General features: G+C 43.8%; 1 protein-coding gene across 1 annotated transcript; it reads left to right on the plus strand.

Annotated features, from left to right (window-relative positions):
- The first annotated feature begins 6,304 nt into the window (after window positions 1-6,304).
- On the plus strand, window positions 6,305-7,903 carry CHRM5 (cholinergic receptor muscarinic 5). Its single transcript, XM_066342501.1, has one exon. The coding sequence runs from the start codon at window positions 6,305-6,307 to the stop codon at window positions 7,901-7,903; it is 1,599 nt and encodes a 532-aa protein (XP_066198598.1).
- The last annotated feature ends 3,619 nt before the right edge of the window (window positions 7,904-11,522 follow it).

Here is an 11,522-nt window from a genome sequence, read left to right on the forward strand (position 1 = left end):
GTCCAAGGACTAAATTGTTCTCCCCTTCCCCACCTATTAATTCAAGGTTTGGGGTTTCTTTGTTTTTCTTTATTTTCAGGTCCACCAGTGGTGTTCAGGTTACGGAGGATTCTGTGGTCCCCTGCTAACACTACCTAATTGGAGGACACCACTAGCAAAAGTTCTTTTAGACCAGAATGTTGAGTTTGCTTTCCTCATTTGATTCTGATCTACATGGAAAAGATGTCTGTCACCAAGAATGAAAATGCCATACAAGTAGCTCCTGCATTGCAAGAAACCAGAGACATTTTGAGTTGGTAAATAATAAAGGAAATGAGGATTTGATCATCTTGATTTTAAACATATACCATTGCATGAATAAAATTTTCAGTTTTCCTTTAGGTACTATTCACAAGATAGCAAAACGAAGTGCTGAATTACATAGGTAGCTCCTTAAGAAAATAAATTATATACTTTTTGAATTTTAAAATATATATGACCTAGTTAATTTTTTTAAAAAATAAGGCACCGGCCCTGGCCGGTTGGCTCAGTGGTAGAGCATCGGCCTGGCGTGCAGAAGTCCCGGGTTGGATTCCCGGCCAGGGCACACAGGAGAGGCGCCCATCTGCTTCTCCACCCCTCCCCCTCCTTCCTCTCTGTCTCTCTCTTCCCCTCCTGCAGCCGAGGCTCCATTGGAGCAAAGATGGCCCGGGCGCTGGGGATGGCTCCTTGGCCTCTGCCCCAGGCGCTAGAGTGGCTCTGGTCGCGACAGAGCAACGCCCTGGATGGGCAGAGCATCGCCCCCCGGAGGGCGTGCCGGGTGGATCCTGGTCGGGCGTATGCGGGAGTCTGTCTGACTGCCTCCCCGTTTCCAGCTTCAGAGAAATACAAAAAAAAAAAAAAAAAGAAGGCACCTGGGAACTTGTAGAAACGCAAATTCTCAGGCCTCACCCCAGACTCAGAAACTCTGGGGATGAGGCTCAGCAATCAGTGGTTTAGCAGGCCCTCCGTCAGGCAATTCTGATGCTGCTCAAGTTTAAGAACCACTGTCTCAAGGTATTTTTTGAGCCTTCAAACATCACAAGAAAACATAATCCGAGTCCAAGGCCACAGATCTTAAAAGCTCTCACTATTTAATGAAAGTAGACGTTAAGATAGGGCTTTTTATTAAAAAAAAAAAAAAAAAAAGCACTGCCCTCTTGCAAATATAATTTTCATGGAACAAATGCATCTTCCTGATTCTTCTCTTTGTAGCCAGGCAGATTTCCTACAGCTTAGTTGATTTCTGATACTTAAAATATGAATAATGCAAACTAGAAAACCCTGTCATGGTTTCTCAAAAAGATGTCTTTTTATTCACTACATGTTTTTGAATGGCTGCATCCACTATGGAGGGGTGCTCACAGGTTTCAGGGAGGAACTTTGGCAGAAGCTATTTGATCAGGCCAGAATCGTCAGCCTATATAACCTGTAAACATGGAGGCAAGTGAACCGCCTGTCAGGTCACAATGGTTGAATTTGAGATTATAAAAAATCTAAAAATACAGTTTAAAATGTAAAACAACTGTTAGTTGTATTGTGTGTCCATCACCCAAAGTCAAATCATTTTTCATCACCGTATATCTGTCCCTCTTTACTTCTCTCCCCTCAACCCCCAATCAACACTTCACATGCTATAGAAATATTTACCTAAAATCTAAGCGCTCTTATTGATCAGTGTCACCCCATTAAATTTAACTTTGCAGATAAAATTTTTAAAAATAAAATATTAAACAAAAAAAAATTAACAGCATTTTACAAATTTGGCATCCTTACATCAATTACTATTATCAAGGAAGTGTCAAAACTAGCCAGTAGGCCTGACCAGGCAATGGCACAGTGGATAGAATGTTGGACTGGGATGCGGAAGGACCCAGGTTCGAGACCCCAAGGTTGCCAGCTTGAGCGCGGGCTCATCTGGCTTGAGCAAAAAGCTCACCAGCTTGGACCCAAGGTCGCTGGTTCAAGCAAGGGGTTCCTCGGTCTGCTGAAGGCCCGCGGTCAAGGCACATATGAGAAAGCAATCAATGAACAACTAAATCTGCCTGGCTACAAAGAGAAGAATCAGGAAGATGCATTTGTTCCATGAAAATTATATTTGCAAGAGGGCAGTGCTTTTTTTTTTTTTTTTTTAATAAAAAGCCCTATCTTAACGTCTACTTTCATTAAATAGTGAGAGCTTTTAAGATCTGTGGCCTTGGACTCGGATTATGTTTTCTTGTGATGTTTGAAGGCTCAAAAAATACCTTGAGACAGTGGTTCTTAAACTTGAGCAGCATCAGAATTGCCTGACGGAGGGCCTGCTAAGGTGTCACAACGAAAAACTGATGATTGATGCTTCTCATCTCTCTCTGTTCTTGTCTGTCTGTCCCTGTCTATCCCTCTCTCTGACTCTCTGTCTCCGTAAGAAAAACAAAAAACAAACAAGCAAAAAACTGGCCAGTAGGCACAGCAGGGAATGCCACGTAGCATGCTTTGAGGGTCATTAAAGAGTCTTCTCTCTTCACTATCTGTCATCATGTCATGGTGCCTGGAATTTTGTAATGGTATTTTCAGATATTATCAAATCTATGTTATGTGCACATATTATCTCTGGAAAGAGAGACAAGAAATGGTAACTGGTTACCTCTGCAAAAGGGGTATCTTTTACCATTTTCCCTTTTGTACTTACTGAAACGTTTTATCATGTGCATAAGTTTTTAAACTAGAAAATAAAATTTTACTTTTATTTTTAAAAGTTGGACTTTGTCAATGGGGAGGAAATAGATTAAATAAATTATAGTATACCCATTAAATGAAATAATGGGCAGTCATTAAAATGCCCCCAAAAAAGAAAATAGCTTTGATCCAAAAGATGTTCTGATACAAAAGAAGTCCATAATTATTTGTTAAGTAAAAAAACAAATTCAGAGGGTAGACATTAAAAATTCACCTATTTTAAAATAACTGTATTTAGCCTGACCAGGCGGTGGCATAGTGGACAGAGCATCGGCCTTGGATGCTAAGGACCCAGAATTGAAACCCCAAGGTCGCTGGCTTGAGCACAAAGTCACTGGCTTGAACCCAAGGTCGCTGGGCTCAGCCAGAGCCCCCTAAGCCAGAGCACGTATGAGAAAGTAATCAATGAACAACTAAGGTGCCGCAACTATGAGTTGATGCCTCTCATCTCTCTTCCTTCCTGTCTGTCTGTCCCTCTCTGTCTCGTGCTAAAAAATAAATTAAATAAAAATAACTATATTTAAATATTGATTAGTATATCCATAGGGAAAAGCTGTCAAAATATAAACTCCACTCTTATGTTAGCATTGATTACCTCTGCTAGATGGAACTAGAGGACTTTCATTTTCTAAGTTATAAATTTTGACATTGCATCAACTTTTACAAGGAGCATATTACTTTATAACGAAATAAAAAAAGATATTTGGGTGGCGAACACACGATACAATATACAGATGATGATGTATTATAGAATTGTATACCTGAAACCTATATAATTTTATTAACCAATGTCACCTCTGTGAATTCAATAAAAATGTTTTTAAAAGCCTATGAATATAGGCCCTGGCCGGTTGGCTCAGTGGTAGAGTGTCGGCCTGGCGTGCAGAAGTCCCGGGTTCGATTCCCGGCCAGGGCACACAGGAGAAGCGCCCATCTGCTTCTCCATCCCTCCCCCTCTCCTTCCTCTCTGTCTCTCTCTTCCCCTCCCGCAGCCGAGGCTCCATTGGAGCAAAGATGGCCCGGGCGCTGGGGATGGCTCCTTGGCCTCTGTCCCAGGCGCTAGAGTGGCTCTGGTCGCGACAGAGCGACGCCCCGGAGGGGCAGAGCATCGCCCCCTGGTGGGCAGAGCGTCGCCCCTGGTGGGCATGCCGGGTGGATCCAGGTCGGGCGCATGCGGGAGTCTGTCTGACTGTCTCTCCTCGTTTCCAGCTTCGGAAAAATAAAAAAAAAAAAAAAAAAAAAAAAAGCCTATGAATATAAAAAATAAAATGAAGTATAGCATAGGGAATACAGTCAATAATATTGTAATAACTATGTACGGTGTTATATGAGTACTGGATTTATCGGTGATCACTTAGTAAGTTTTATAAATGTCTCTGTTGTAATCTGAAACTAATATAATATTGTCTTGTCAACTATAATTGAAAAAAATTAAATACTTTAAAACATAAATTTAAAAAAAAGATATTTTAAAATATTTCTATGACATTGTAAGTAGTCCAAGGGAGGGTCATCATCTTCAGCAGCTGAGGTAAATTTCAAAGCCTCTCAACAAAAACCAGGCACCCACTGGGAGTTTGTGCATTGAATCAGGGTGAAGTTTTATAATACAGTCTTGGCTCACAACAGTGTCTCAATAATATTTAATAATTGAATTTATGCATAAACTCGATAATATTAATAATTGGACTATAGAGTTGCTATAACTTGTCTTTTTCTCCAGTTCACAACAGGCTACTTATTACCAAGAGTTTAAAAAAGTGTCTGGAATGCTGAGGTCACTGGTTCAAAACCACAGTCAAGGCACACATGAGAAGCAACTACTCCTCTCTCCTGTAAAGTCAATAAATAAAATCTTAGAAAATAAAAATAAAAAATAAAAACTGTCTGCCCTTAAGAGCATTGCAGTCTACAGCAGCAATGCCACCACTCCGCAACAATCCAACCCTTCTTTCCTTTGCCTTTGCTCTCATCTTCCCAGACGTTTTTAATTTTTTTTCATTCTTTTTACTCTTTTCTTTTATTAATTTTAATGGGGTGACATTGATAAATCAGGGTACATATGTTTAGAGAAAACATCTCTAGGTTATTCTGACATTTGATTATGCTGCATTCCCATCATCCAAAGTCCAATTGTCTTCCATCACCTTCTAACTGGTTTCCTTTGTGCCCCTCCCCTCCCCCAACCCCCTCCCTCTCCTCCCCCCCACCCTGTAACCCCCACACTCTTGTCCATGTCTCTGAGTCTCATTTTTGTGTCCCACCTATATATGGAATCATATAGTTCTTAGTTTTTTCTGATTTACTTATTTCGCTCAGTATAATGTTATCAAGGTCCATCCATGTTGTTGTAAATGATCTGATGTCATCATTTCTTATGGCTGAGTAGTATTCCATAGTGTATATGTACCAAAGCTTTTTAATCCATTCATCCACTGACGGACACTTGGGCTGTCTCCAGACCTTCGCTATTGTGAACAATGCTGTTATAAACATGGAGGTGGCGTTTCTCCTTTTGAAATAGTGCTATGGTGTTCTTGGGGTATATTCCTAAAAGTAGGATAGCTGGGTCAAAAGGCAGTTCGATTTTAATTTTTTGAGGAATCTCCATACTGTTTTCCACAGTGGCTGCACCAGTCTGCATTCCCACCAGCAGTGCAGGAGGGTTCCCTTTTCTCCACATCCTCGCCAGCACTTATTCTGTGTTGTTTTGTTGATGAGCGCCATTCTGACTGGTGTGAGGTAATATCTCATTGTGGTTTTAAAATAAGGTCTGGGAACATACTTCAAAGATACATTTAAGTCTTTTATCCATTTTGAGTTTATTTTTGTGAATGGTGTATGTTGGTGGTCTAGTTTCATTTTTTTGCAGGTAGCTGTCCAATTTTCTCAACACCATTTGTTGAAGAGGCTGTCTTTACTCCACTGTCTTTACCTCTTTTGTCAAATATCAGTTGTCCATAGAGCTGTGGGCTTATTTCTGAGTTCTCTGTTCTGTTCCATTGATCTATATGCTTGTTCTTATGCCAGTACCAGGTTGTTTTGAGTACAATGGCCTTGTAGTATAACTAGATATCCGGAAGTGTGATACCTCCCACTTTATTCTTCCTTTTCAAGATTGCTGAGGCTATTCGTGTTCTCTTTTGGTTCCATATAAATTTTTGGAATATGTGTTCTATATCTTTGTAGTAAGTCATTGGTATTCTGTATCTTTGAAGTATGTTCCCAGACCTTTTTAAAAAACTACCTTTAGGAACCACAAGAGGGCAGCAGCCTCATATACAAGAAAGGAGTTCAGGCATTAATCATGAAAAGCAGAGGCAATGCCCTTATAAAATAAAAATGTTATCGACACTTTGGAGATTTCAGCATCTTGCCCCAAATGTGTGTGAAACCACACTTAATATTTTGTTAGAAATAATAAAGAATAAGTGCAGAAGTAATTCACGTTGTTGAGTGAAGGTGATGTATTTCCCTCTCTTCCAGATGCTGTCCCAGACGAGGTGTTAGACGATAAAGAGAACAGTATAGAATCTAACTTACTCCTAATGCAGATTCTTGCACCAGGATGGAAGCGGAATCTTACCACAATGCAACTACCGTCAATGGCACCCCAGTAAATCACCAGCCTTTGGAACGCCATGGGTTGTGGGAAGTCATCACCATTGCAGCCGTGACTGCTGTAGTAAGCCTGATCACCATCGTGGGCAATGTTTTAGTCATGATCTCCTTCAAAGTCAATAGTCAGCTGAAGACAGTTAACAACTATTACCTGCTCAGCCTAGCCTGTGCGGATCTCATCATCGGGGTCTTCTCCATGAACCTCTATACCACCTACATCCTCATGGGACGCTGGGCTCTCGGGAGTCTGGCTTGTGACCTTTGGCTTGCGCTGGACTATGTGGCCAGCAACGCCTCTGTCATGAACCTCCTGGTGATCAGTTTTGACCGTTACTTTTCTATCACAAGACCCCTGACATATCGAGCCAAGCGTACCCCAAAGAGGGCTGGCATCATGATTGGCTTGGCCTGGCTGATCTCCTTCATCCTCTGGGCCCCAGCGATCCTCTGCTGGCAGTACTTGGTTGGGGAGCGAACAGTACCTCCGGATGAATGCCAGATCCAGTTCCTCTCGGAGCCCACCATCACTTTTGGCACTGCCATTGCTGCCTTCTACATTCCAGTTTCTGTCATGACAATTCTCTACTGCCGAATCTACCGGGAGACAGAGAAGCGGACCAAGGACCTTGCTGACCTCCAGGGCGCTGACTCTGTGGCCGAAACTGGGAAAAGAAAGCCTGCTCACAAGGCTCTGCTTTTGTCCTGCATTAGCTGCCCTCGGCCCACACTGGCCCAGAGGGAAAGGAGCCAAGCCTCCTGGTCATCCTCCCGCAGAAGCGCCTCCACCACTGGGAAGCCATCCCAAGCCCCTGGCCCCAGCACCGAGTGGGACAAAGCTGAGCAGCTCACTACGTGTAGCAGCTACCCCTCCTCAGAGGATGAGGACAGGCCCGCCACTGGCCCTATCTTCCAGGTGGTCTACAAGAGTCAGGCCAAGGAAGACCCAAAGGGAGAATTCAGTACTGAAGAGACCAAGGACACTTCGGTGAAAAGTCAAACAGAAGAAAATGACTATAATGCCCCCAAATACTTCCAGTCTCCAACAGCTGCTCAAAGACCTAAGAGTCAGAAATGTGTGGCCTATAAGTTCCGACTGGTGGTAAAAGCTGATGGGACCCAGGAGGCCAACAATGGCTGCCACAAGGTGGAAGTCTTGCCATGTTCCTCCCCAGTGTCCAAGGACCGTGCAACGAAAGGCCTGGATCCCAGCCTCAGCCATCAAATGACCAAACGGAAGAGAATGGTCCTTGTCAAAGAGAGGAAAGCGGCCCAGACCCTGAGTGCCATTCTCCTGGCCTTCATCATCACATGGACCCCTTACAACATCATGGTCCTGGTTTCCACCTTCTGTGACAAGTGTGTCCCAGTCACCCTGTGGCACTTGGGCTACTGGTTGTGCTACGTCAACAGCACTGTCAATCCCATTTGCTATGCCCTCTGCAACAGAACCTTCAGGAAGACCTTCAAGATGCTGCTCCTCTGCCGATGGAAAAAGAAGAAAGTGGAAGAGAAGTTGTTCTGGCAGGGGAACAGCAAGCTCCCCTGAAAAGTTAGAAACTCCCCTAAAAGAATGACCACCATCCACTTCCTCTGAGGATGGGTAGGCTTGTTTAAAATAAAAATTAAAAAAAGACATCTCATTTTGAGTCTCTGAGGACTTTGTAAAGGCCTGATATCTGTTGCCAAAAGGAAGGAGTCCTACCTGCCACAGTTGCTGCCACACTGAATTATTCTTGTCTGTACCTGTCACCTGATGCCACTGGAGTTGGTCGTTGTAGTAAATAGACAGACTATGGCTCTTCACAGAAGGGGAGGCATGCTGGGTCACAACGAACAACGACTGAGGGAACTTTTGTCTAACCTTCTATGGGAACCAGCAGGGAGCAGTCGGATACCTCTCCCTGTGGAACCCTGTCACAGACTTTTGTGCAATATGTATTTGTCTATGAAGTTGTCTTCTGACCAGCAGAACCAGGAGAGTGTCAGTCAGTGTTACTTGTTAACAAGCGTGTTATTCAGCTGGCTTCTGAGACTTTCTTTATAAACTGATCAGTATTTATTTACAAAGTATTTATTACAAGCTATTATGTGTTCTGCACTGTGGTATGTGTTCCTGTCCCTACACCTGAATGAAACGCTTGCTCTTCCCTTTCCCAGTTGATGCCGAATGCCAGTACCCATTGAAACCATGCTGGTCCCCACCCTCCCTTTCAGCACCCTGCGTCTGGAAGACACTGAAACCCGACCACACCTAGTCCTAGAGAGGGGCCTCAGTTCTGCTATTAAAGATGATCATGTCTCCGCAGTCAGCTGTTTTAAGTTTTACCAGTGGAAATGTTTTTCTTTTTTCTAAACAAATATTGTGCATTCTATTTTGTGTCTACTTAAACCCATTTATTCATGCTCTGTTCTTAGGAAGACTAGTTGTAACACAGCCCTTCCCTGAGTAAAGACCTTCTCCAGGCTATTTCATCAGGGTTCTCTTAAACTGCTTTCAGAGGTCTTACATTCTATTCTCTTCACAAAACAAACCTGAGCCAAAATGTGGAAAACAAATTTGGTTTCACCCCATGGTTTTGCACTTCTTCCAGGGCCCTTTAGCAGGCCCCCAATTTCCCTCATCCAGACCCCAGTTCACACCGAGGCACAAGCAAGTCACTGAAGAGCCTCCAGCCAAAAGTGGAGAAACAGCAGGGGAAAGGCTTTGTTATTTCTAATAGGTCCTTCAATCATGGCTCAGAAATTACTTACTTGTTCCTCTCCAAATTCATGGTCAAGGATGAGAAGTCCAGGAAAGTACAGTGGAGGTTCAGTGAAGCTCTCTATGGTGATTAAAAAAGAAAGCCTTGTCTTTAAAACCAAAATGTAGGCCACAGTAATGTATAAAAATAAAACAGGTATATCAACATAACACACATTAGAGTACCTGTATCAGGATTATTAAAGACCAGATTTAATTGAAATATCTGTGTACATAAACAAACTGAATCTGGATGTTTCTTGGATAATTCTGAAAATTAACCAACATGCAAGAAGCTGAAAAATAGTGCATAGAAGGCCCTGGCTGGTTGGCTCAGTGGTAGAGCGTCGGGTTCGATTTCTGGCCAGGGCACACAGGAGAAGCGCCCATCTGCTTCTCCACCCCTCCCCCTCTCCTTCCTCTCTCTCTCTTCCCCTCCCGCAGCCAAGGCTCCATTGGAGCAAAGTTGGCCCCAGCACTGAGGATGGCTCTGTGGCCTCTGCCTCAGGCGCTGGAATGGCTCTGGTTGCAACAGAGCAACGCCCCAGATGGGCAGAGCATCGCCCCCTGGTGGGCGTGCCGGGTAGATCCCAGTTGGGCGCATGCGGGAGTCTGTCTGACTGCCTCCCCGTTTCCAACTTCAGAAAAATACAAAAAAAATAAATAGTGCATAGAAGTTCACAGAGCCACAGGGACAGCGGCAGTGTGCAACTCAAGGAGGAATTTAAAGATGAAGTATTGCTGCCAGACAGACACTCCTTATCCAGCCTGTTGATTATATCTGCAGTGTGTTTAAAAATCTCCAGATGTCATTCACTGAACAAGGCCAGTTCTTTCTCAGCCTCATTTGCTAAGGAGATGTAAAAAGAGCTGGTTCAATCGACCTGGGAATTAGGCATGTACTTGAGTATAGGAGAGCTTCACCCTACCACTGAAGAGCCAATCAGCTTCTTTCTTACACAGAGTCCAGAGAAGACTTCAGGGCAGTAGAAACCCAGGCTGCTCTCCCAGCTCAGCAGGGACTTCATGTGGAGAGGTAACAGCCTGGAAGCCCTGTAGCTGCTGAGCCTTTGTGAAGGGCAGGTTGTCACCTGCCAAGAATTTGGGAGAGATTAGTTCATTGGATCAGGTCTCCAGGACAGAGGCTCTCAGGCCTATACAATGCTGACTAGGGTGTGACTTCATGAAAAAACCTGCTCCACCAGGTCTAGATAAACAGTTGGGTTTTTTGGTTAAAGCTTTGGTTCCTGAGAAAAATTAAAATCCCTCCAAGAGAATAATAGCACTTTGAGTCCACCCTGGGCACACATTGTTCTCAGAGAGAGAAGAAAAACAAGCGAATTAAACCAAAAGAACACAGAACTTGAGGAGGTGGTTGAAGGTATATATATATATTTTTAAGTGAGAGGTGGGGAGATAGTGAGACAGACTCCCGTGTGCACCCCGACCTGGATCCACCCGGGGCTGAAGCTTGAACAAGTCAAGCCACTGGCTGTGAGAGAGGAGGAGAGAGAGAAGGGGAGAGGAAGGGGAATAAAAGATGATGGTTGCTTCTCCTGTGTGCCCTGACCAGGAATCGAACCCAGGACGTCCGCACACTGTGCTGATGCTCTATCCACTGAGCAAACTGGCCAGGGCAAAGGTACAGTTTTCACACTCCATAGTTGCCTAGCCTTTTTGTTCATATGTGTTCAAAATTAATTGAGAGGCCTATGCTTCCTTATCATTGGCTTTCAAAATCAGCCAGTGTTGCAGACTACCTATGCCCTTTGACATACACCACCACCACCACCCCAAAAAAAGAAAGAAAAAAGAAAATAAAAGCCCAAACTATTAGGGAGACTAACATAGGGCCTATGGTGGGGTCCTCAGAATAAACCAATCCAATTGTAAACTGCAGGGACCCAGCAGGTGGGTGGGGCATGGGCTAACTTCAGATCTTAGACCAGGGGTCCCCAAACTTTTTACACAGGGGGCCAGTTCACTGTCCCTCAGACCATTGGAGGGCCGGACTATAAAAAAAACTATGAACAAATCCCTTTGCACACTGCACATATCTTATTTTAAAGTAAAAAAACAAAACGGGAACAAATATAACATTTAAAATAAAGAACCAGTAAATTTAAATCAACAAACTGACCAGTATTTCAATGGAAACTATGCTCCTCTCACTGACCACCAATGAAAGAGGTGCCTCTTCCGGAAGTGCGGTGGGGGCCGGATAAATGGCCTCAGGGGGCCGCATGTGGCCCACGGGCTGTAGTTTGGGGACCCCTGTCTTAGATCTTGGACGCTCCCAGTCTCCCAAGCTCTGTACAACTTTGTTTGAGTAGTTACCTCTTGGATGCTGCTATGTTCCTAACATTGTGTTTCCCCTTGGCTGTGAATTTGATGCCTTATTGAAGAATCTCTTTTCAGTACAATT

The sequence above is a fragment of the Saccopteryx leptura genome, chromosome 6, assembly GCF_036850995.1.
Source record: "Saccopteryx leptura isolate mSacLep1 chromosome 6, mSacLep1_pri_phased_curated, whole genome shotgun sequence".
Classification (NCBI taxonomy): domain Eukaryota; kingdom Metazoa; phylum Chordata; class Mammalia; order Chiroptera; family Emballonuridae; genus Saccopteryx; species Saccopteryx leptura.

Excerpts from the sequence above, each read along its gene's own strand:
- CHRM5 (XM_066342501.1), top strand. The coding sequence starts at position 6,305 with ATGGAAGCGGAATCTTACCACAATGCAACTACCGTCAATGGCACCCCA.